At 34.5% G+C, this 26935-nt stretch overlaps 1 protein-coding gene across 16 annotated transcripts in view; it reads left to right on the top strand.

The window, feature by feature from the left end:
• The window catches only part of RALGAPA1 (Ral GTPase activating protein catalytic subunit alpha 1), a 212429-nt gene that overhangs the window by 34811 nt on the left and 150683 nt on the right, over positions 1 to 26935 (top strand). For all 16 annotated transcript variants that reach the window (XR_012494845.1, XM_074328151.1, XM_019750426.2 and 13 more), the window contains exons 6-12: positions 981 to 1158; positions 2687 to 2802; positions 4959 to 5097; positions 6068 to 6276; positions 8184 to 8423; positions 20113 to 20310; positions 23623 to 23757. Coding sequence is in view for 15 of the 16 variants with exons in the window: in XM_074328151.1 (XP_074184252.1) it covers positions 981 to 1158; positions 2687 to 2802; positions 4959 to 5097; positions 6068 to 6276; positions 8184 to 8423; positions 20113 to 20310; positions 23623 to 23757 (1215 nt within the window). In the remaining variant the exon portion in view is untranslated. The remainder of the gene's footprint in view (positions 1 to 980; positions 1159 to 2686; positions 2803 to 4958; positions 5098 to 6067; positions 6277 to 8183; positions 8424 to 20112; positions 20311 to 23622; positions 23758 to 26935) is intronic.

Below are 26935 nucleotides of genomic sequence, written 5' to 3'. Positions count from 1 at the left end.
CTATGTAAAAATGTATATATTTTTTCTTTTTCGTTATATCATTGTACTGTGGTAAGAAGAGCTGTCCAGTCCAAAAGCATCTTGCTATAGGTTAAAGTCTTACATTGTAATTCTTTTGAAATCAAGGCTTGGGTGTAGCAGTAGAAAGGATTAAGCCTTCCTACATCTTTATCCTATTATCTGACTAAACCGTGAGGTAGAAGCAGTTGAATAGCTTTGACAGTTAACAGACTGTCAAACAGGCAGTTAACAGACCTGCGATAGGTTAATTTCCAAAGATACCAGTGAGGTTAGGCTAGTGAAGAACTTTGTGTTTGCTTATCTGAGATTTAATTTTAAAAATCATTTCCTATTCTCTTCTTGGGAATATTTATTCATTCATTCAAATATTTATTGTCTTCTGTGTACAGGGCATTGTTCTAGGTGCTTAGAATATAAGTAATAGGCCAAAATTCCTGCTTTGCAGCCTAGCTGCAAGTAATAAGTAGATGAGATAATTTCAGAGAGTGATAAGCTTTTTAAGGACAACAGCATTGATTTAGCAGTGCACCAGGGTCCCCATAATCATTCCTCCTTTCATTATAGCAAGGAACAGTCATTGCCCTCTCTTCTTCTCGCTTCTTGGATTAGACTAGTGGTGATGGAAAGGAGAGAAAAGGGGAATAGACAAGAAGGAAATGATTTTCTGAGTTTTTATGATTGGAAATTGTAGAATAAAAATTACTTGATGGCTTTAAGTAATTAGAGGCCAAGTTCATTCTTCCTTTGTTCAAAATCCATGAATTTAGATTTATAATAATGAGGGCTCAATAAATGTCATGAGTGTAATATCTCTTCCCCTCCCTTTGTCCCTTTCCTCCTTTTGCAAAGTATCATTCTTCTAGAATTATCTAGTAATAATCTTCCAGAGAATTTTGGCCTTAAAAGGAAAAAAGTATTTCAATTGTAAATAAAAATACTGTTTTTCATTTTTATTTTAGATCAGGAGGGAAGGTGTTCGTCTTTTCTTGTTATGGTTACAAGCTCTTCAGAATAACTGTAGCAAAGAACAGCTTTGGATGTTTTCATGTTTAATCCCTGGATTTTCGGCACCACAATCTGAATATGGACCTCGAACTTTAGATAATCTCATTAATCCTCCACTCAACCTTCAAGAAAGTAAGATTCTTGAGATCTTATCTACTAATATTTTAAAGTTTTCTGTGTAGTTTGTTAATATATTTTTTAAATGTCTGTACATTTATTAACTAGGCAATCCAAGGCCATATTTTCAAATGTAAGTTTCATTATTATTCAGGTATAATGAGGCCAACAGATCAGGAGGTGATTGCCATTAAAACTATATTTTGTTATTCAGAGTTCCCAAGAGGAGAGGGCATGCCACACCAGGGAGGGTGGGCACACTGGGCAGCACCAGGGGCAGTCAGCAGTGGGGTGGAGCAGAGATGGGGGTGGGTATCACGGGCAAGAGCCCTTATTGTGGTTTGTGCAGACAGGAATGTGTGAGGTGGGGTGACTAGGCCTAGAATTGGCTAGTCTGGATGATTTCAGCAGGCTCCGGAGCATGCGGGCTGCCTCTAGTTGTCTGGTAGCCGGCCCTAAGGTGATTAGGTCAGAGGACTGAATAGTGGCCCTGAGTGTGAGAGCCCAGTAAAGGCGACAGTGGAGGCGTGGTCTCTGGGTTGGCTGGCTTGCATGTAAAAGGCACACTCGCAGGCCTATCTTTACTATATCACTAGGAATTAGATAGTCCCGGAGGGACATTTTCTCCAGGGCCAACAAGACCCCTGATGTCAAAGCATCAGAAATATATGGTTAATGCAGGCCATTTACATTTACCTTTAATTTCCAGTTCTCATGTATCGCCTTGTATCCTTGAGTTAATTGAATGTACGTTGAAGTACAAGTGCGTTTTACTTTGTGCAAAGAGGAGTATAAAAAAATCCGTTTCTGTAAGTTTAATAATTATTTAGCTTATATTTACTGAGGAACAGTTTAGGGACCTGCCTATGCTAAATCAGGTCTGATTGTGCTGCTTAGGAAATATTTATAGGAATTCAGCTGATTGTGGATTGATTTTTCTTGAATTAGGTGTATTACAATGAATGTTTTTGAATATCTGAGAAGTGAAAAAATGTAAAAGTTTCTTATTTTATTACTGCACTATTGCCATCAAGGAACTAAGATGTTAACTTTTCTTTCTTTTTGAGAGGAAACTAGTATTTAATCCTTTGCATAAAGGGGCTACATTAAAGAGTAAGCATAGTCATGGCCTAGAGTAATCAGATTGTCTTTTAATTAATGAATAAGCACATTTTTATTAATGTTTCTCATCACATTATGGAATTTTTGTAATAGACACTCTTAATGTGTATTTTAAAGTACGAGAAGTTATTTCCCAAGTGAGATGTTATCCACTCTTAATCCCTTCATATCTGTTTGTCTCTCCCTGTGTCACATTCCCTCAATCAAGATTTCATGAAACAGCTGATTATTAGAGTTTATGGTTGTTGTGATGGACTATTAGGATGACTTCAGATTTATTTCAACATTCAATCATTAGAATGTTTTCAAGCAGTATTTATTACATGTATGTTTTTTGTAGTTAAATTTTATTTGGGTCTTGTTATTGTATTATTAAGTTTATTTTGTAATGATGTTAAACTTTCCTTTTGTCTTTGGATAGCTCAAGTCACTATAGAGGAAATCACTCCTCTCGTCCCCCCACAATCAGGAGATAAAGGACAAGAAGATCTCACAAGCTATTTTCTTGAAGCACTTTTAAAATATATAGTAATTCAGGTACATGTTATCTTTTTTGATATCACCCCCTTTACTATCCTGTGTGGGTAATTCATTTTTCCCTCTTTTACCATTATTCTGTCATAGTAGATATTTGCTTATTTTCCTGAAGACATGACAAATTTTTACTTTTGAAAATATGTTAGTATGTTTTCTGAAAAAAAAAATTATCGGAAGCACTATGAACCTCTTAGAAAGGGAACTAGAAGGAGAAATTTTTAAAGTAGATTATTTATATCCTTTTTTATGTGAGTCGGTTGAGTTTACTTCCTAATCCTTTCATTTATAATGAGCAGCTGTGGTACTTTAAATGAAAAACTAACAACTGATATAGGGATTAATCTGCCAAGAGGAATCTGGGGGAATGTAATTTACACTTAAACTTATTTGTACTTTTAAAATTTCCAGGTGCATGTATTTTGTAAAGTAACCTGTTCATCTCTAGGTATGAAATGAGCATGTCCTGACTAATGGAAACACTCTTAGTACATACACATTTCTTATAATTGTTCTAAACACAAAAATTCCCTGTGCTTCAGAAACAAACATGAAGTTAATTTGGACTGTGAATAAGTTTTCCAGGGTTTGAGTCCTTATTCTACATCTTACCACAGTGTGACCATTGGCAAATTATTTAACCTCTTTGTGCTTAAAATAGAGATAAAAATATTACCTGTCCCATTTTGGTGTTTGAGGCTTAAATAATTAGTGCAAAGTACTTAGCATAAAAAGTGCACGACACACAGTAAATGTTCTATAATGAGTAGTTGTTGCTGTCATTATCAGTTTTTCTTTAAATTTTTTTGTATTTTATATAGATTTTTAAAATTGTTTTGCAGCTTTATTGAGGTGTAATTAACATACAATAAACTGCAATGTTTGAAATGTACAATTTGATGAATCTTTTTACATGTATACACTCATGAAACTATAGTTAAGATAAGGAACCTGTCACCCCTAAAAGTTCTTAGATCCCGTTGTAATCCATCCTTTTCTACTCCCACCTCCCCAGGCAACCATTCATTGATCTGATTTTCGTCACTATACTTTGCATTTTTCATATAAAAGGAATTTATGTGGTACATACTTTTTTTTTATCTGCCTTTTTCTTTTTTTCCCAGCATAATTACATTGAAAATCATATTGTATATCTATAGTTTGGTACTTTTTACTGCTGAGTAGCTTTCCATTGTAGGTATATACCACAATTTGTCATCTAGTCACCTGTTGATGATAATATGAGTTGTTTCCAGTTTTTGGTATTACAAATAAAACAGATGAATATTGGTAAACAAGTCTTTGTGTGGACATAAGCTTTCTTTGTCCTTAGGCAAATACCCAGTAGTGGAATGGCTGGGTTGTAGAGTAGGTATATATTGACTGTTTAAGACACTGTCATGCTGCTTTGCAAGTGGCTGTACCTTTTTTCATTCTACCAGCTATGTATGAGACTTAAAGTTGCTTCACATCCTTACCAACAGTTGGTAAGGTCAGTCTGTAATTTCAGCCATTCTGAAGTAGGTATATAGTGGTATCTCATTGTGGTCCACTTTTTACCTTTACTATTCCCCTACTTAGATAATTACTTCCTCACTCTACTGGAATTCTGACCTATATTTCACTGCTCTGTTCCTTCTAGTGTCCCCCACCTCCCCGCTTCGTGGACAGTCCCCACTGCGCTACTGCTTCTGCTCTAACCCCTTCATGGGTGCCCTGCTTCCCGTGGTCAGGCTCTGATTATCTGCACTTGACTGCTACTGCTTTTACTCCTTCCCCTCCTCCCTCTCACATATGCCTATTTTGTATGGTTTTAGGCTGAATTATTCTAACAAGGGCGAAGGGAAAAGAACATTAGTATCTTTGTCATTAGTAGAGCTGAGTTAAAATCAACTTTGACAGTTTTCCAGAGCACATTTTAACATAAGATTTTTGGAGTATAACATATATAATGTATTTATATGTCAGACCAATTTTAAGATTTGTTCTTTATTATTTATGTACATAAATATATACATAATACATATATATATAGCTATATATATTCACAGTGTAACATTTTAGTATGTTGTTTAAGTAACCTTTCATAAGCTTGTTCATAATAGCTAATAATGGTTTCTTTCTCCTAGAATGATTCTAATTATATTGTATATTTTTAGGTAAAAAGTTTAGAATGGAAGAACAAAGAAAATCAAGAAAGGGGATTTTCCTTTTTGTTTTCATATTTTAAGAAATACTACTTGCCTTATATTTTTCCAAACATCTGCAAGGAGAACAGTTTATATCATCCTGTACTTGGTAGGTAGTCTTTGTGTTTTTCTGAAAGATCATATGTAAGAATAAAACATAGCACAGTGTAAAGTTGACATTTGTTACCTGCAGAAAACTGATAACATTTAATATCTGTATTGATTGATTAGAGATATTATACCTTGATTTATACCAAAAATAGAATTTTATTAGTAGGAAATTTTCATTGAGAGTGAAGAGATATTTTTGGATTTCACCTGTTGGATGAGATAGGTGTCAGTATTTTATAAATTTTCTTTTTAAGGTCCCCTGAAGGTTCAATTTATTATGTCTTACTCAAATTCTGTATGAATAATTACCTTGTCATATATTTTGATCATGTCCAATATTTAGGGGCTGTGCTAAGGTGTCTGTTGGAGCCTTGAAGCTGGAGCCTCATGAACAAATCCTGGGTTAGAAGCAGACCTCTGTTGTATATAGAAGGCATTGGTAGTCTTTATGTGGAAATGTCCTTTTTGCAGCAAGATATTTCTATTTTAAGCTCTGCCAAGTTTATGCAACTGACAGGCTTAGGCAAAATCATTAAGGATAGTAGAAATGACTCAAATTAGAGTAGCAAGCCTTTGCCATTGGGAACAACATTTGTTTTAAAAATCAAGGAAAAAATCTCATGTTTTATATGACTTCAAAATATGTGTCTCAGTCTTAGATTAATTGAAGTGAGCTCTCATTAATTTTAAATGGTTCTAGAAACTTCTCTACATAGACAGGATTCATTGAGCCTTTGAGTGATATTTTTCAAAAAGATGTGTTTCCATTTATCAGCCATATATAGTTTGCTTTTCTAGATTCTATGTTGATATTTAGCAACTTATTTTAAAATGTCATTTTTTTGTATTAAATCTACTTCTAAAACCAGAACATCATGACAGTGTTTTCTTAATGTTTAAAAATGCAGATTTATCTAAGCCCAGTTCCTTTCTTATTTTGGTTTTGGTTTTCCTTTTATTTTGCATAGATATCCCACAGATGAGACCAAAGCCACATTATCTCATGATAAAAAAGGATGCTGAAACCAATGAAGCAATATATTGTACAAAGGAACCTTTTATTAAGGCTCGTGTTATTGTCATTCGTTGGCTGGTTTCTTTCTGGCTTGAGCCAAAGCCACATACAGGCCCTCATATCCCTGGTATGGAAGGTGAAGTCTTGCCAAAGAATATTCAGGTAATACACACATAGTTTGCTAAAGTTAGAAATGTCTTAAGAGATTTGTCCAGTGATTTCAATTGCTTTAGGTGTAGAACACACTTATAACAAATAATAGTGAATTTTCTTTGTATAAATACATTTTATAAATTCAAAAAATTTTCCCCCCTCTTCCACCGTCCCCGCCACCCCCCCACTCCAGTTCAAGCCATTGTTCCTCAGTCTAGTTGTGTAGGACACAGCTCCCTGGCCCATGCTGGTATTATGAGCCTTGTGCTCCCCCTGGCTGAGGTAGTCGGTCGCCAGTTGGTCCATGTGGGAATCGAACCCGCGACCTTGGTGTTAGGAGCACGGTGCTCCAACTACCTGAGCCACCGGGCCAGCCCATAAATCCAAATTTTAATATGTACTGTAGAACTAATAGTTTTCTTGACAAAAGAATAAAACTTGGAGGGTATAAGATAATTTCAGCCATATCTGAGCCTCAACTTCAAATTTATTTCTGTATTTTATGTTAATTTTACAGTACTAAATATATCCTGAATTGTACAAATAAAAATATTCTGAACTTTACAAATAAATACTTGCAGTTGGAAACAATTTGCAATTAAATGGTTGTAGGACTTTCATAGTTCTTTTTAGGTTTCTAGCATTCTTAGAATGCTAATTTAAAGTCCTGTCCCTATCTCATTCCCTTTTTTTTCAACAGGGATACAGAGTCTAGAAAATGTTATATAAAATTATACAGCTATACAATGAAGGGGCTAATATTTTAAAATCTGTTATTTTTAATTAAAGTTCCCCTCTTTTTCACTTTCTGTTATTCCCTCAATGTGCAGTTTTCCCAAACTTGTCTATATTACAGTATTTTTTTTTACTATTTTCCTTTTATCAGATTTCCTCATTTAGTTTTAAAAATCTTGTGCTGTGTTTTTTGTATGACTTCTTAAATCTTTTAAAAATTAAGAGGAGTTATAATGTGTGTATAGTTCATTAGCATTTAGGAAATTTGACTTATATTCCCTTGTCCTTCTGTTTATCTGTAGCTGACTATGTGGTGTGTTTTCCTCAAAATTTTGTTCCAGGTTCTTTACAAAGAATGATTAAATGTGGAAACTCTCAAGAAGAACTATTTTTCTGACCCCAGAATTTAAGGGACTGAAATTAGATTTTTTTAAATTGGAAAGGCATATTTGAGATTATTTACCTAAATCCTCTTCTTTTATAGATGACAAAACTAACACCACAAATCAAGTAACTTACCAGAAAGTAATTTACCGTATACAGAATAGTGCTACTCCTATCATACCATGGTAGTAATTTCTTTAACATTACCTTAAGACTTTTCATCTTCAGTCATGATGAAAATTCTATTATTAGAATATAGAGTTTTGTAATATTTTCTTTTAGCTTCATTTCTGCTTCTGTGATAATTTTTCTTTCATTCCTTTGTTTTTTGATTAAAAAGTATTTACTTGTGTAATTTTTGTCTCAGGTAAAATAGACATTATTTATTTGTTTATTTATTCTTTAAATAGACAATTTAAAACATTAAGGCTTTATGGAGCAAACAATCCGATGTTATTTATTTATTATTGAAGTTCAGAGCTAATTCACCTGCATTATTCTTTTACCCAGATTTAATTAGTAACTTGTTTATTCTGCAAACATACTGAAAAACAAATCTAATTATAGGTGGGTAGATGACTAGTAAGTATCACTGTATCACTTAGATGTTGAGTTATTTGCATTCCCATTTACCAATAGTTATTTAGAATGGCTTCTAAATGAAGCTCTATACCCAGATTTTAAGCAATTCTGTATGTTACTTGTGGAATGCTTTGGATTCTGCCAGTATTTGTTGTTAGAAGACAAAATATCAGGTTAATGATCATGATATTCTTCCCCTTTTGTTTATATTTTAGAGAGCAGCCGCTAGTTTGGTATCCAGAGAAGAAAACAAAAATGATAATGCTGATAAAGCAGATAGGACTACAGAACCAGAACAGTCTCATTCTAATACAAGCACTCTCACGGAGCGAGAACCTAGCTCATCCAGTCTCTGTAGTATTGATGAAGAACATCTCACGGACATTGAAATAGTTCGCAGAGTTTTTTCTTCCAAAAGAAGTAATGTAAACTTTGTCACAGAGATATTTCGTCAGGTAAAACACCTCTCGGTATTTTTAATTTATAATGAAGACTTCAATCTTTAATGTGGAATATACTGACTTTTAACTATTTAAAATTTATTCTTTATGAAAATGGTTTTTAAAGTTCATATTTAGTTTTTTAAATTTGCTACATTTAATCCTTTAATATTTTTTATTTTTTTGTTTATGATGGTTTTAGTTTAATAACTGTCCCCACCCCCATACTTTTTCTGTTACCTGAAAATAAGACCTAGCCAGACCGTCAGCTCTAATGCGTCTTTTGGAGCAAAAATTAATATAAGACCTGGTATTGTATTATATTATATTGTATTATATTGGTCATAAGATAACATATTATATAAGACCAGGTCTTATAGTAAAATAAGGCCGGTTCTTACATTAATTTTTGCTCCAAAAGACGCATTAGAGCTGCTGGTCCGGCTAGGTCTTATTTTCGGGGAAACACGGTATCAGAATTTTCTTAGTTACTCATTTTGTGGCTTGAAACTTTTCTTCCTATCACTTGATTAATAAATTATAGTAAAATCATTTCATCTTTCACTCCCATCAATTAAAGTGGTTTATAAATATAAGAAGCAATGGTTTTATTGCCTTTATCCTCCCTTCAGAAGCTTAGTTTTGTCCTTTACGACGTTCTGAAATTAAAGTTGCTTAAGGCATATATAATTTAGGGAATAAAGGAGAGGGAAATAAAAAGAATAAAAGCTATTTCACATAAAGATAGCTAGAAATTCCTAAGTGCATATTCTCAATTACTTAGAAATTTTGTTGAAAATAAACCTTATGAAAACTAAATAATTTGCTTTTAATAGCAAAGGTACTTAGCTTTTGCAGGTAAACATCATTGAGTTTTGAAGCCAAAGGGGATCATTCAAGCCTCAGAGCAAGTAAATGGTAGATCCAGGATTAAAACTCCCAGATCCTGGTTCCCATGTCAGTGCTCTTTATTCTGTGCCACACTGCCTTCACATGCTAGGGAGCTCTCTAGACAAAGCAAAGTCTCCTACATACTTATTGATATGTAAAACAACGCATAAAGCCGCATTTGCCTTCTCAATGTGAGGTAAAGAATCACACTTGTGGTAACATTTTGTCCAGCTTTCGCAGTGGTTCTGGTTGCCAAGTTTAGGGTTTATGTTGACAGAATATATGATAAATGGGAAGGGGAAGATATTTGACAAATAATGTTGGAATATATTGCTTGTGGGAAATTTTAATGCTTCTAGAACTCTTCAGGTTTCCTAGTTCTTGAGTTGGTTTGAATAAGTTTATTTTTCTAGGAATTTGTCCGTTGAATTTTAGATTTGACATAAAGTTTATTACATCCTCTTAACAATTGTTTTAATCTCTGAAGCATTTATATTCATATTCCCCCTTTTTATTCCCGTTAGTCTTTATTTGTCCCTTTTTTGCTTTTTTCTTGATTTTTGTCAGAGATTTGTCAATTTTGTTAACCTTTTCAAATAATGAAAACCAACCTTGATTCTTGTCAGAGATTTGTCAATTTTGAAAACCAAACAGTTATTTTTTATTGTTTGATTGTACTAATAATTTAGAGATCTTTTTGGTCTGAATTCTGCTGTACTTTGTTTCTATATGCTCTTTCTCATGGTGCTATATTCTTGTGATTGCAGTATTTTGTGATTTTAGAAGTTCAGAAATTTGATTCAGAGCTTTTTTGCTTCTTCTTGATTTGGTTTTTTAAAGGTTGATTCCTCCAGAGAGGAGTTGGTTTGTTTCTTCTAGATGCAAAGAAACACTACCAAATCTCACATTAAACTGAATTCTCAATTTGAGTTTCAAGCCAGCTAGATAATAGAAACACACAGTATAAACCTGTAGTAAGGCTAGTTTTTGGTTCCTGTGTCTTTGGGGGAGATTTTTGTTGTTATTTTTGTCTGCTCTGCATCTCTGTGGGTAGTTTTCATTGCAGATTTTTAAAGGGATAGGTTTATTTCTAATTCAGCATCATACTGATGATACATAGTCCTTTGGAAACCCAGCTTTGTTTAGAGGTTTCCTGTTGTTCTCCTTCCTTTGTCCATGAAAATCAAGGTAATTGGTTCTACTCAAAGTGAAAGTCAGCTTTTTTTTGCTCCTCCTAAAACCTCTCTGAATTTGGATTTCATGCAGGTTTTCATTTTTTAATATTTTTTCTACTTTTTGGCTCATAATGCATTTAAGAAGATTAAAGTTTTTGTTTTTTTTTTAAATCTATCATTTTTGTTTTTTCAATCGGAAGGTTGGTAGGCTTACCTCGTTCACCATACTCTTGGTAATAAAATCCCCCTCATTGTGTTTAATCATGCTCTTTATATTTTAATTTATGAAAGTCGCATTTGATATTTTTATATCTGCCTTTTCATTTTTGCAATGACTTACTTATATTTTTATTTTCTTAAGTAAAACATATTAAAATACTTACATTTCTTATTCCAATAATTCTAGCAAATTAAGTCTGCAGTTTTGACCTTGTTGTTTGTTGTTTCTGTTTACTCATCCTGTTTGTTTAGGGTTTATGTGTTATGGGCTTACATTTCTTTGGAATTTTGTGGGAATTACTGTGTGAAACTTGGGTTGAAGGATGTGTACTTCCAGAGAGGATTTGCACTTCTATCAGGTATTCCAGAGTCCTGTCACCCTAGGTTTACTTTAAGTTATAATTCTTAGCTTATGGTTTTCCCTACTTTGTAGCCCTCAAAGTTATGTGATGTCCAGCCTCAGGATATAGATATGAGTACAGTCTTCCCCTGTATTATCCTAACCCCAAGTCAATAGACACGTTTCCTCACTCACTCTTCTATGGAGTCAGGTTATTTTTTCTTCCCCTCATAGCTCATCTTTACATTGAGGTTGTAGTCTTCATTTGTGTCAGCTTTATGTGTGGGACTCTGGTAAGTCTTTCCCCTCTGTACAGGTGGCCATTTAAACCAAAGCTCTCTAAGCTGTCTGTCCAAGGCAGCAGCCTGAAGTTTCATTGCTCACTTGTCTCTGGATTAATACTCCTATTTTATTCTAGACTCAGAATATCCATACAAGCTGAGCCATTCATTTAAAGGTATATTGTATTTTTTATATGACAAATGTGAGGTGTTTTGTGCAGGAAGATTCCAGGGTTGTTGTGTTTTTTTTAATGATATGGCTCGGAACTGAAATCTTCTGAGATGTTATTTTCATTCTAACAATTAATTTTTAGAAGTGATTTTTAAGGAAGAATTTTACAGGATGGTGACTCCAGTGAACCATTCATGTTTTGAAAAGGAGTTAGTTACTTTTAAGAGTTGATTATAGTAGGAAAGCTACTTCTATGTGTTTAATACTGATGATAAATTTTTAAAATTCATGATCTGTGAAATAGTTTCTTTACTTACTTTGAAGGCTCCTGTGTTCTACAATGTAGTATAGACAAAAAAATTCTATTAATTTTCAGGTATGTAGACATATAATGATATTGCCCTTAGCAACCCCAGCTAGAGCACAAGTACTTCTATAGCTAAATGAGTTTAGTAAAAATGTCTTTATTTTTTATATTTTCATTTTTGATTTCCATCTCTCCCACCCGCCACCACCTCTCCTTTGGCAACAGCGTGTTCTCTGCATAGATGGGTTGGTTTCTGTTTTGTTTATTTGCTTATTTTGTTTTTTAAAATTCCATGTATGTAAGTGAGATCATACAGCATTTGCCATTCTCTGACTTATTTCACTTAGCATAATACCCTCTAAGTCCATCCATGTTGTCGCAAATGGCAAGATTTCATTCCTTTTTATTGCTGAATGATATTCCATTGTATATACACACCATATCTTCTTTATCTATAGATATACTGATGGACATTTAGGTTGTTTCCATATCTTGGCTATTACTGGTGTGCTACAGTTAACATAAGGGTGCATAAATCTTTTCGAATTTGTGTTTTTGTTTTGTTTAGATAAATACCAGAAGTGGAATTGATGAATCATGGCAGCTCCATTTTGAACTTTTTGGAGGAATCTTTATACTGTTTTCTATAGTGGCTGTACTAATTTATAATCCTGCCAACAGTGCACAAGGGTTCCCTTTTCTCCACATCCTCCCCAGCACTTGTTATTTGTTGATTTATTGGTTATAGCCATCTGACAGGTGTGAGGTAATACCTCATTTTGTTTTTAATTAGGGATGTTGAACATCTTTTCATATGTCTGTTGGCCATCTGTATGTCCACTTTGGAGAAATGTCTGTTCAGGTTCTCTGCCCATTTTTTAATTGGATTGTTCCTTTTTTTGGTGTTAAGTTGTATGAGTTCTTTATACATTTTGGATATTAACCCCCTTTATCAGATGTGTTATTTTCAGATATTGTCTCCTGTTCAGTAGGTTATCTTTTCATTTTGTTGGTTTCATTCGCTGTGCAAAATCTTTTCAGTTTGATGTAGTCCCGTCTGTTCATTTTTTTCTTTTTTTTTTATCTTGCTCAAGGAGATATATCCAAAAAGATATTGCTAAGTGTGATGTCAGAGTTTAATGCCTATGTTTTCTTCTAGGAGTTTTATGGTATCAGGTCTAACATTTAAGTTTTTAATTCATTTTGAGTTTATTTTTGTATGTAGTATAAGAAAGTGGTCCAAATACCTTCTTCTTTTTTTTTTTTCATGTATCTGTCCAGTTTTGCCAGTGAAAGAGATTGTCTTTACCCCATTGTACCGTGTTTCCCCTAAAATAAGACCTAGCGGGGCAATCAGCTCTAATGTGTCCTTTGGAGCAAAAATTAATATAAGACCCGGTCTTATTTTACTATAATATCAGACTGGGTATAATATAATGTAATGTAATGTAATTGGGTATAATATAATGTAATATAATGTAATGTAATATAATATAATAAAATAATAGACTATCCCAGGTCTTGTACTAATTTTTGCTCCAAAAGACACATTAGAGCTGATTGTCCGTCTAGGTCTTATTTTCAGGGAAACACGGTATATACATGACCCTTTTGTCGCATATTAATTGGCCCTATAAGTAAAGATTTATTATGAGCTCTCTATTCTATTCCATTGGTCTACGTATCTGTTTTTATGCCAGTACCATACAGTTTTGAATATTGTAGCTTTGTAGTATAGTGTGATATCAGGGAGCCTGATACCTCCCACTTTGTTCTTAAGGACTTCTTTGGCTATTTGGGGTGTTTGTGGTTACATATAAATTTTAGGGGTAGTTCTAATTCTGAGAAGAATGCCATTGGTGTTTTAATAGGGATTACATTGAATATGTGTATTTATTTAGGTAATGAGGACATTTTTATATTACTCCTTCCAGTCTGTGAATAAGGTATATCCTTCCACTTATTTGTCTCTTGTTTAGTTTATTTCTTCAGTTTCTTATAGTTTTCAGAGTATAGGTTTTTTACCTCTTCAGTTAAATTTATTTCTAGGTATTTTATACTTTTTGATGCAACTGTGAATGGAATTGTTTTCTTCTTCTGATCATTTTTTATCGGTGTATAGAGTTGCAACAGATTTCTCTATACAAGGTCTGATTAAAAAATGTGGTGAATATTTACATTAAAAAAATTTATTACAGTAAAAGACACATTGCCATTAATCCCCCTCAGAATACTTCCCCTCACTTTGGACACACTTATCCCATCGTTCTTGCCACTTTCTGAAAGTGCTGAAAGTCCTCTTTCATGAGTGTCTTTAGTTGCGCTGTTGTGTCTGCCTCGGTGTCCTGAATCAATTCAAAAGGTTTTCCTTTCGTGGTCATTTTGATTTGGGGGAAGAGCCAGAGTCACATGGTGCCAGATCTGGGGAATAAGGTGGAGGAGGACATACCATAATTTGACAGAAATTGCTGTACACCTGAAACAATGTATGACACGGAGCATTGTCATGATGGAGGATGAAGTAAAGACACTCATGAAAGAGGGCTTCCAGAACTGTTTCAGAAAGTGGCAAGAACGTTGGCATAAGTGTGTTCAGAGTGAGGGGGAGTATTTTGAGGGGGATTAATGGCAATGTGTCTTTTACTATAATAAATTTTTTTATTTAAACATTCACCATATTTTTCGATCACACCTCATATTGATTCTGTGTCCTTGTGAGATTTTTCACTTTCTCATATTTTCTTATTTCTAGTTACGGTCTTTCCTACTTAAAGAAGACCCTTTATCACGTCTTGTAAAGCTAATTTAATGATGATGAAGTCCTTTAGTTTTTGCTTGTCTGGGAAACTTTATCTCTCCTTCAATTCTGAATGATAACCTTGGTGGGTAAATTATTCTAGGTTGTAGGTTTCTTTCTTTCATCACTTTAAAATGTCATGTCATGCCCTTCTGACCTGTAAAGTTGCTGATGAGAAATCAACCGATAGCCTTATTGGAATTTCCTTTGTATGTAACTCACTTGCTTCGTGCTTCCTTTAAGATTTTCTCTTTTTCTTTAACTTTTGCCATCTTAACTACATTGTCTTGGTGTGGGTCTCGTTGGGTTCATTTAGTTTGGAACTCTCTCCTTCCTGGACCTGGATGTCTGTTTTCTTCATCAGGTTAGGAAAGTTTTCAGCCATTATTTCTTTGAATAAATTTTCTGTTCTTCACTCTCTTTCTTCTCCTTCTAGGATCCCTATAATGCAAATGTTTGAGTGCTTAATGTTATCCCAGAGGTCCCTTAAACTGTCCTTGTTTTTTTATTCTTTTTTCTTTCTGCTGTTCTGATTGGTTTATTTCTACTAGCCTGTCTTCCAGGTTGCTGATCCATTCTTCTGTGTTAGCTAATATGCTGTTGATTCCTTCTAATGTGTTTTTCATTTCAGATATTGTATTCTTTGGGTCTGCTTGGTTCTTATACTTTCTGACTCTTTGTTGATGTTCTCCGTATGTTTCTCTCATGTTTGGTGAGCATCCTTATGACCATTTCTTTGAATTCTTTTTCAGGTAAATTACTTATTTCTGTTTCCCTAAGGTTTTTTCTGGAGATTTTTCTTGTTCTTTTATTTAAGAGGTAGTCTGTCTTTTTATTTTGTTTGACTTTCTATGTTTGTTTTTATGAATTAGATAAGATAGCTGTCTCTTCCAATCTTGGAAAACCAGCCTTATGTAGATCTGGCTCTGTGTAGACTGTGTGTAATTTGGCTGGGTCGGTAGTTTGGCTGAAGCAGGTGCTTCAGACATCTGGGGATACCTGGCCTACTGAACTGGAGTAGCTCTGGGTGGAGAGACCAGGTGCATGTAGTAATTAATGTCCTGTTGATCCTGTTTGCACCATTTGTTCTGGCTGAAATGGGTTCAGGAATACACTGCAGCAATCTTGCAGGCAGGCGAGAGCACCTGGATAGAGCCCCAGCCACTCTGTGGACGTGGAGGGGGATGTAACCAATGGCCCTTACTGGCGCCTCAACCCTGGAGAATTCCCGTAGTCCCCCAAAGAGCTCCCACGTCTATCTAGTCTTCTCTGTACCGTCTCTCTCTTTTTTGTTGTACGAAGGTGATCCCATGTAGAAGAGACTTCTCTGTAGGCTTTATGTGCCATGTAGTTTTGGGAAGCCACTTGGAGCCCAGCAGGTGCTTATGGCACCTCAGGCACTAGCCTGCCATTGCTGAGCATTTCTTGGTAGGACAGCCAGGTAGGTGGGTGTGGTGATGCCCTGGTGTTCCTGCTTGCTCCCTTTGTTTAGAGGCTAAAGGCTCCAGGCAGTGGAGCTGTGAACTGAGCTGTGTAATCTTACAGGTGGGGCACAGCACAGGGATAGAGCTCCCGCCTCCCTGTCAAAGTGGAAGGGAATGTAAACAATGGTACTTACTCGCTCTGTCCACCCCTACCTGGAGAGTTCCCATAGCTCCCTAAGGACTCCCTTGGTTTCCCAGCCTCTTCTGTTGGGTCTCTTTCTCTTGTTTATTGTCAGACAATGTTCATTCAGTGCTCAGTTGTCTCACAGGAGTAATTGCTAGACGTGTATATTTGATTTTGCTCACAGGCATGGGGAAGTTCAGCATCCTCCTAGGCTGTCACCATCTTGGACCTCTGCTTTTAAAAAATAATTCCACCCTCATAGCCTTCACAATGAACTGTTTTCACTGTCTGGACTTTTGTCCTTAAACCTTCCTCTCTACCCTTCTCTTCTTCTCTTTTAATTTGGCTGCTCCTCAACAACCTTTAGCTCACAGCTTAAATGTGACTATACAACAGTATCCTTTGCATGACTGCCCTCACCACCCTCACCCACCAAAAGACAGACAAATGCACCTGCATGCGTACAAACACACACACACACACACACACACACACACACACACACAATAAGTACCTCTTTTTTGCTGTTTTTGAAAACTGCTCTTCATAGTACCTCTCCTGAGTTTTATAATTATTTAAAAAGTATTTGTTTAATTTTGATCTTTCTGCTATCCACCATGAATACTTCTGTTACTCATTCATCATTGTATCCTTAGTGCCTGGCATAGAGAATATATCAACTAAATATTTGCTGAATGAATCAAGAAGTTAAGTAATTGTTGAGTGACAGGCATTTTGTCAGTGCTAGCTGAGATCTAACATGTATTTCTAGTAGCTAAGTCTTGAGATAATTATATAACATATGGTATCTTTTTAGAGGTGATGTAATGATTGTGAGTTTTATCTCAGATGGAAGTATATTTTTTGTGTGTCTTTAAAACAGAGATACAACTATAAAGCGTAAATGCCCAAATCATTTGAAATGATAAAAATTTTTTCTATATCTAATCAAATAGGAATAAATGCATTCCAGACATTAGCCCCCTATTTTATGAGGAAACCCAGTGTGCTTTATGTGGTCAGTAATTGGAGGCTACAGGGAGGAGCCCTAAGTACTTTGATATGAGAATAACAATGTGAGACTTCAATAGTTTAACCCATAAGAGCACCACAGGTTTTACATATATATTTATCTGTTTATGTGTATGTGTAGATACTCATACATGTATGTATATATGTATACAGAGGTATATAATATATATATATATATATATATATATATATATGGGTTCAGGAACATACATGGATTGCACAGTGTAAGTTCTGAGAAGTTCCCAGGACGTTTTCAGTTCCATGAGGTCAGAACTATTTTTATTACAATACTACGATTTTATTGACCTTTTTCACTCTTCATTCTTTCACAAGTGTACAGTGAAGTTTTCCAGAGGATACCTGACATGTGATATTGTATCTGATTGAATACTAAAGCAAGCAGATATGAGAATCCAACTGTCTTCTATTAAGCTAAATATTAAAGAGATATGCAAAAATGTAAAACAGTGCTACTCTTCTTTCAGACATTGTGTTATTTGTGTTAACATATAGTATGTTACAGGTTCTGAGGCCAAAATGCGAACCACAGCTTTAAGGAGACAAAATTCCCAGATCAGCTAAATGCTCTCTGTACTTGATTAAATCTTAAAGAATGTCCATCCTGATCTGGGTTGGGTAATAACGAAAGCATATTAAAAGAATATTAGAGACCAGCATTTTTTAATGTTTAGTCACTGAAGAAGAGAGCCTTAGCTATCAGTAAATCAGATCCCATTGGCAAAGTCCATTATTAGAAAACCCGGTTACTAGAATACCAGGTTATTTCTTTCTTAAGCTAACAGCATTAAATATTTGGCTTTTCTGTATCCTGTTGTTTTGATTCTTCCTCCATGTAGTTTTCTGATTATGATATAGTTTTATGGTCATAGGACCATAAAACTGGAGATGACCTCATATACGAGTATATCTATCTACAGAGAGATTTTAATATTTCTGCCTCTGGTTATAGTTTCCCTTATTATCAATTAATAATTGATGTCTGATTATGAGTGGTGCTTTTTCACAGAGGGATAAGATGCCAATATGTGGATTTGAATGTTCTGGTTTCTGTGACAATATTTCTTATTGTAAGTTTATAAATTGACATTCTGATTTTCATGTGTCAGTTTTTTGCCATGGCTAATATCAGTGTTTCCTCAAGATCTGTATTTAGTGTGTTGGTAAATCAAATTTTGGGACCTGTGAGAACAAAGGTTATATACACTCTGGTCTTCAGTAAATTCATCAAGCCACTTGGGCTATAGTATGACAATTTATACAATAATAAATATCTTAGTTCTGGAGATTACCAATATTTAAAATTTTTTAAAATATTTTAAATAATTTTAAAATGAATTTTTAGAGCAGTTTTAGGTTCACAGGAAAACTGAGCAAAAAATACAGAGTTCCCATGCTGTTTAAAAATTAATCTTTAGAGCAGTTTTAGGTTCACAGCAAAACTGAGCAGAAAATACACAGAATTCCCATGCTACTTAAAAATAATAATAAGTTAATATTTTAGTATCTGAGAATAAAACTTCTTTGAGATTATTTGACCTTTTTTTTTTTTTTAATTTAAATTGAACCTTTTTAAGGAAGCCTGAGCTGTTGCGGCACTTGTACAATAGTCTACAACCAGGCAGTGATGATCAAAATCATGCCATTGACCATTAAGCTGCTGGAATATGAGAGTGAGAATTTAAGAATGGGTTTGTTAGATGGAGAAAAGTAGTAATGTAGTTGCTAGGGAATCAATAGCAGCAAATATTGGGTCGGTGCAAAAGTAACTGCGGTTTTTGCAATTGTTTTTAACCTGTTAAACCACAATTACTTTTGCACCACCCTAATAAAAGGATGACTACTAAACAATATAAAATATCTTGTTGATATTACATAGTAACTTTACATCATTCTCTTGAAAAACTGATTTTCTTGGCTAGTTTCATACCGATAAAATTATTTGACCCCATGATTATTGTTAAACACACGTACTGATAACTCCCGAGTTATCAGGTTTTAGGTAAAGATCTTAAGTTTTAGAGTTGAAGTTAATAGGTAGTGGATGTAAAACTAAAAATAAAAAGCAATTCCATTTCTCTTTGTAAATAAAAAGTAGAGTAAAAATGTTAACACATAAACACAAACATGCCTAAGGAAAAGACTTTGGATGTTGAGATTAAGAATATTTTTACTGTTTTATTTTTGCATGTCTGAATTGTATAAAATTTTTTTTCTGTGAAATGTAGTATTTTTGTGATGAGGAAATATGTACTTTTGTTTTAAAAGTTAAGGCAACCAGAAAATACCTAAAGGAAAGAATAACAGATAATTTCTTTTAATTTGCTAAGTATTTGTCTTATTATTTAACTTATATAACTATTATATATAAAAAGAAATAAGAAAGCGGTAACCTTTTTTTCCATATGCTTAGAAAAGCTAAGTTGCTTTGTTTCATGTGATTTTTTTATTCTTGGAGTCAGAATTAATTTTATTTTTCAATTAAAATCTTTATCAAAATGTATTTCAATAGTAACCTAAAACAACAACAATGTAAGTTACAAAATGTGATTTATTATGGAAAGTTGTATTTACATTGAGATTTGTTTTACCACAGGTATTTCAAGAAACAAGGCACACTTTTATGCTGAGACAGATAGTACCGTGAAACAAACCTTTGCTCCTTGCACTTGAAATCAGTGTCCGTCTTCCAAAAGCATTTCTGTCTCAGTGTATTTACAAATTATTTGGAGACAAAAGGCTTTTCTGACAATGAATTGTTTAACTTTTCTAAAAATCGTCTATGTCTCTCATTTTATAACAAGATAGAAATGTAGGTTGGGGCAAAGTAAAAGGTATTATCTCTGTTCTCTTCTTTTCACTAGGCATTTTTATTACCGATTTGTGAAGCAGCAGCTATGAGAAGAGTGGTAAAAGTATATCAAGAATGGATCCAGCAAGAGGAAAAACCTTTGTTTATGCAAGAGCCTGAAGAAATTGTGACCTCCTCTTCAGACTTACCTTGCATTGATAGTGTTACAGACCATGATATTTCAATGGAAGAAGGAGAAAAGAGAGATGAGGTAATGATAAGACTTACATATTTTAGTATACGTTTACTAGATTAGATTTTCACAAAAGTGTAATAATGTGTTAATACACATACACTTACTAAATGGGAAAGTATACTTACCTTTCAGTGTATTTTACAGTTTAGATAATGTAACAGTTATCTCAGTACCTTATCCCAAAGCTCTTTGATGTCACAATTTAAAAAATAAATATTGAGGTTATATACTGATTCTTTATATCTTTGTCTAGATTAAAATTAGACACTGTAATAAAAAGTGTAATATTCAAAACTGGTACTAGATCGAAATGGTTGTTGTAGTACGTACTTCTTAGAGTGATTACTAAAATACAATTCCTTCTTGCGTGTCTTATTCTAGGATTGGGTACCCAGCACAAATCAGAATATTGTAAATTCTTTCTTGGAAATTTTTGTAGAATAAAAAAAAAAGCATCCTGATCTGCTAAATAAGTTGGTCTGTGATAAGAAAGACTGGAGTTTACTCACAGTGAGGAAAAGATGAGAGAAAAGAGAGTGGAAGTAGAATTTGGGTCACTGGTTCCTTTTATTATTGGAACCTAAATGAATTAGAAGCCTAAATGAATTCTTATACTTTGGTTGTTTGACTCTTGTCATAGGTCAGGTTCTCACCAAAACTTGGAGTCTGATATTGACATGTATCTTGCCAAATTTAGATAGGAGCAATTTGGTAATGTTTATTCACCTGCGGTTAATTTAACATCATCAATGGAATTTATCAGGATATTAACCTATGAATAAATACGCCACATTCCACAGGGATTCAATGAATCAATATATATGTATATATATGATATATACTGGTATATGTAGAGCAATCTCCCCTATGTCTAAGAAGGGAAAAATGTAAGGAATATAATTGAAGTAAATAAAATTAACCATGTAAATTATGAAATAATACTTACAGTTCTATTTGTTATATACTAATAAAAATATCCAAGTTTTTCATCAAGCTAGAAGATAAACCTATCAGTCAAAATAATTTGTTTTGCCCAATTTTTTTGTCATGAGTTTATAGCTCAGTACTGATCCTACCCTGTGTCATTTACTGTCCTTAAATAAAAATGATAGATAATATAATCTGTCTACATATATAATTTAACAAACAAACAGTTGAAAGAGATCAGAGGCAGGCAGGAAAGAAGGAAGCTCCAAATGCAGGGTGATGTAGGTGTATTGTACAGGTGTGTTCTGCTGCTTACTCAGCTACTACAACCAATATTCCCATTAGAGATGTGAGTTTTCAAAATGCCAATAACTCTTGCTAATGGAATGAACCAAAAACAAAAGATAGAGTCATTCATTGATTTATATTTCTGATGAATTCAATATATTAAAAAATCATTTAAAATTTGGTGTTAATTATAAAATAGAGTTGTTATAGATTCAGAAAATTATAAATGGTGTTTTTGTTCACATAGTACCTGTGAAACATTTGAAGGAGAGGCTGAATGCAAGACAGTTTGTGTATGTGCAGACTGTCATGCACCTACTAGTATGTTCAGCATTCCCTGGCTCATCCCATTAAAAATTTCAGTGGTATTCTTAAATACTTGTGACAACAGAACACTCCCACAAATTTCAGAGTGTTCTATAAAACATGGTAATGCCCACATTGAGAACCAGTGTCGGAGGTATTAATATAAACATGAAAAGACATTATTTCTACCTTCACATAAGTTACATTTTAGCAAGAAGACAAATATGCGAAGTATATAGTTATTGCTATGATCCAGAGTGGGAAAGAGGGAATACCTAACTGCTTAGGGAAGGCATCATTTAGGAGGTACTATAATATGAAGAGCAGGTAACAAACGGGAAGGGAACCACACAGTGTGAATACAGTCTACAAAGATATGAGAGACCTTGAAAATATTTGTATTTGGCTGTAGCTAAGACCCAGTGGGAGAGAATGATAGGAAAAATGTGAGATAGGCAAGAACTAGACTCTGTTCAGTGACTTGTAATGGACTTTGATTACATTCTAGATGCTGTAAAACCTTTGAAGGATTACAAGTAGAAGAATGGCATTGATAATTATATATTTTAGGAGGATTATACCAAGTCCAGAGCGAAAAATAGATTGGAGGCCATTCTGGAGGCAAGGAGACTAGTTAGGAAGTATAGGTATTAGCAAAATTCAGAAGGGAGCTAAGTACCTGACATAGAGAAGACAGTGGCAGTTGCAATGGGAATATAAGGGAGAAAACAGATATATGATTTGGTGGTAAAATCAGTATGTCTTGATTAATTGGCTGAGAGAAATGAGAAGTGGGGAGGTGTCCCGTTTTCTTTCTTTGGCAACCAGGGTAGTTGCCATTCACACTTGAACAGGAATTTTCAAAGTGAAAGTTTGGTGTTGGTGGCCAAGGTGGCTAGAGGAGTTGGTAGGAAGGGGAAGGACATCGTTAATAAACTTACTTTTAAACATCTTGAATTTGTGGTGCTTGTGGGTCATTCAGGAAGAACTGTTTAGAAGATACTTGACCATAGGAGTATGGAGCTCAAGAGAAAAGTATTAAGAGTTGACCGTGGTGTATTGTTTTTGCAACTCAGCTGAATTCAGTTCTGCCCCTGGTAATGGCAGAGTCGTTTGTATTAGACTGAACCTCCTGAATATTACAATTACAAGCTTTAGACAAAAATATTTTTTAAAAACTATTTGAAGATATTGGCGAGTGACCAAAAGCAGAAAGAAACTAGAGAATAACTCAAAAAAAGAGAACACTGAATGAAATTTGTGTGACTTTTCACCTTGAGGGAATTCCTTCGTCTGCAAGACTTTTGACAGCTAAAACTCAAGCAGAAAGCTGCATGCAGTCTTACCGGTTTGAAGTATCAGAATTCTTCTGTCTTCAGATAACAGGAATTTTACTCTTAAGTAGAATAAATAGAAGTTATTTTCTGTTTTATTTAAGTTATTTGGATTCTGGCATTTATTTCAGAACAGAACTTATCTCTTGCAAGGCTGGAAATAACATAATCCTTCTTGAGTGTGTAAGTGCAGAGAGGAGGTTAATACATTAGATACATAGAAAAATGTTTCTATATATGAACTTATATAATAATCTCTGGCTGATCCTTACAGATGATTTTTTTAACTTTCTTTGTATTTTTGTCAATGAGAACCTTTTTTACAGTGAACATACATGCTTTTGTAATAAGACATCTTCTGTTTTGAGAAGGTGCTTAGCGATGGGATCCAATAATTTCCAGTTTACTTCCTCAGTTCACTGATGTCATAGCATTCTTAATGAAAAATGAAAAACTTGGTATTTTGCTTCAGGAAAATGGGATGAGTGTTGCTGATCATGTTCGAAATTGCACTTGGGCAAAAAATGGCACCTACCAAGATGTTCATAATGCCTCTGAAGAAGCCACAGAACAAAACATACGAGCTGGTACCCAGGTGGTTTTGCAGGTTGGTCACTCTTTGGCTATTCTTTTTTAAATAAAATAATTATTAAATATTTTGAATATAGTTCAGTATTTCAGTGTAGAGTATAATTTTTTTATTTTTATTATTTATTTATTTATTTTTAAGTTTGTTGTTGGGGGAGGGGAACAGGACTTTATTGGAGAACAGTGTGTACTTCCAAGACTCCTCCAAGTCAAGTTGTTGTCCTTTCAGTCTTAGTTGTGGAGGGCGCAGCTCAGCTCCAGATCCAGTTGCCGTTGTTAGTTATTAGTTGCAGGGGGCACAGCCCACCATCCCTTGTGGGAGTGGAACCTGCAACCTTGTAGTTGAGAGCCCACGCTCCAACCAACTGAGCCATCTGGCCACCTGGGAGCTGAGCAGCAGCTCATTGACTTCATTCTAGTTGTGGAGGGCATAGCTCGCTAGCCCATGTGGGAGTCGAACTGGCAGCCCCGTTGCCCAGAGCTCGCACTCTAACCAACTGAGCCACCCGTCTGCCCCTAGAGTATAATTTTTTAAATGTAATAAATTCACCACCCACATTTATCAGTTATCATACGCCATATTAATTTTGTTTTTTCCTTAACTTTCACTTTATAGTATACGTGTTGATAAACATTACCTATTATTTGTCTAGACATTTAAAAAATTTATTTAAATTTTATCATGGTGTACTATCATATGGACTCCTTTTTGCATTAACCATTATGTTTTTGAGATTTGTTGTTGATACATAGCCATAGTTCATTTATTTTAACTACTTTGTGGTATTGTAATTTATGATTATTTCACATCTGATTTATTTTTTCTGTTCATGGTTTTTAACTTGTTTCCAATATCTCACTATTCCAGATAGTGCTACATTGAATATTCTTATAGATGTATTTTTTCACACATGTGGGAGAACTTCCCTAGAATATGAACCTAGAAGTGGATTACTTGGTTGGAGGATTTGTACATTCTCAGCTTTACTTTGCTATTATTGCCAAGTTGGTTTCCAACATGGTTATAACAATTGACATCCCCTCCAGTAGCGTTTCTGAGTTCTTATTTCCTTATAGCTTCTCCATTACTTGTATAGTCAGATTTTAATTTTTGCCCCTCCTACATGTATGAAATGTTATCTTATTTTTTTTAACATTTGTGTTTCCCTGTTGTAATTGTCCTTTCCTTCATCACTACTGAAATTGAGCATTTTTTTCCTCATCTATGAATTGCCAGTTCGTATGCTTTTTCTGTTATTCTGTTGGGTTGTTTGTCTTTTTCTTATTGATCTGTACGAATTAATTATATTCATTCATTTTTTTAAAATCAGACTATTCATCAAGGCCACATGTGACTTTCACTTTGTTAAATCAAATGGACATTTTTCAGTCCTAATCTTACTAGACTCGTCAGGAGCATTTTCCAGAGTAGACCATTTCCCTCCCTGTTGAAACCCTTTTTCACTTGGCCTTCAGAATAGCAAACCCTTCTGTTTTCTTCTTAACTCACTGGCTATATCTCTGATTTTTTTTTACTGATCTTTCCATATCTCTCTGACGTTTTCTTGTTGAAGTGCCCAAGGCTCTTGTTGAAGTGTTCTTGGATCTCTTTTCTACTTATGCTTATTCTCATCAGTCATGTATCTTTAAATGTTATCTATATAGTGCAACTTCCACATTCTGTCTCTGGTCTGAGACCTCTCGTTTGAACTCTAAGGGTCCTGAACACTAATATTCAAATGCCAAGTTGGCATCTTCCCTTGGATGTCTATCTGATAGACATCTCAAACTAGCACGTCTAAAACTTGCTCAACAAATCTGCTCTTCCTGCAGTTTTTTTTCATTTTATTTAATGGCAGCTCTGTTTTCCAGTTGCTCAGGCCATCTTGTTTCCTGCCTTTTTATCTTACATCTAATTTGACAACAAATCCTGTCAACCTTCAGAATGTATGCAGAATCTGACTACTATTCAGTACACACGCTACCTCTTGTGTCCAAGCTTCCATAATCTTTCATCTGGATTATTGCAGTAAACTTCTAATTAGTATTCTTGCTTCTGTTCTTGCCCACACATTGCCCTGGTAATATTCTCAAAATAGTAGCCAGAGAGATCCTGTAAAATGTAGGTCAGATTGTATCATTTTTCTGCTTAAAATCCTCCATTAGTTTTCCATTATCATTAAGCATATAAAAGCAAAAGTTGTTCTGATGGTCTGTAAGGCTTTATTTATATCATTGCTCCTTAGGGTATGACCCATAGACTGACTAATGCTGGCCCACAACATAATTATAAAAATTGAGAATAAGAGTTTAGAAACCAAGCCGTTGACTATCTCTTGATTCTGGTGAAATTTTGGGTTTGTATTTTGTATGTATTTTTGCATTTCTTTTTTCCTGTTAGTTCATTTTAAACTATATTTTGCAATAGGATTGTTCTGCAAAAGATTGGGGAAAGAAAGCTATGGCAGTGTGAGAAGCTCTGTTCCACATGCTCTGTTTCTCAGCATATCTCCCACCACTTTTTCCCCTCCTCACCTCCTTGCTGTTCCTCAGATATGCTAGGCAGTTTCTTACCTCAGGTACTTTAAACTTGCTTTTCCTTTGGTCTGGAATGCTTTTCTCACAGATTGCTACAAAATTCAGTTTTGTCTTTTCAATCATTCATATTTATATTTATTCTCTACCCCCGCCTACCCTCCCCCCCCACCACACACACACACTTTCTTTTGTGTCCGCTCGGTCCCCCAGGACAATGAGGTGATACTCAATATCCTTATCTTGTTCTTGGTTTTGGCAGTATTTTTCAGGTTCAGTTGTTACAACATTTGTTATAGTTCTTGAGAAATGCTCTTTCTCAATTCTCAGATTACGGAATTTTACCTTTTTTCTTGGTTTGCTAAATGTTTTTTTTTAAGAATGAATAAGTGCTGAATGCTTTTTCTGCATACATTGTGTGTCAATCGTGCTTTTTTTTCATTTTAATTTATTGATCGAGTATATTATACAAATAGATTTTTCTGATGTCAAGGCATTCGTACATTTCTGGGGTAAATACTACTCAGTCATAAAGTATTAGTTTTTTTAGAGGGTTAGTGTCTATGTCTATGAACAGGACTTGTTCCAACTTTGCTCAATTTGAATTGTTATTGTTATTTCAAGATTTTTGGCTATATGTTCATAAGTGATATTGGTCTCTT

The sequence above is a fragment of the Rhinolophus sinicus genome, linkage group LG03, assembly GCF_036562045.2.
Source record: "Rhinolophus sinicus isolate RSC01 linkage group LG03, ASM3656204v1, whole genome shotgun sequence".
Lineage (NCBI taxonomy): Eukaryota > Metazoa > Chordata > Mammalia > Chiroptera > Rhinolophidae > Rhinolophus > Rhinolophus sinicus.
This window is presented reverse-complemented; position numbering and strand designations above follow the sequence as displayed.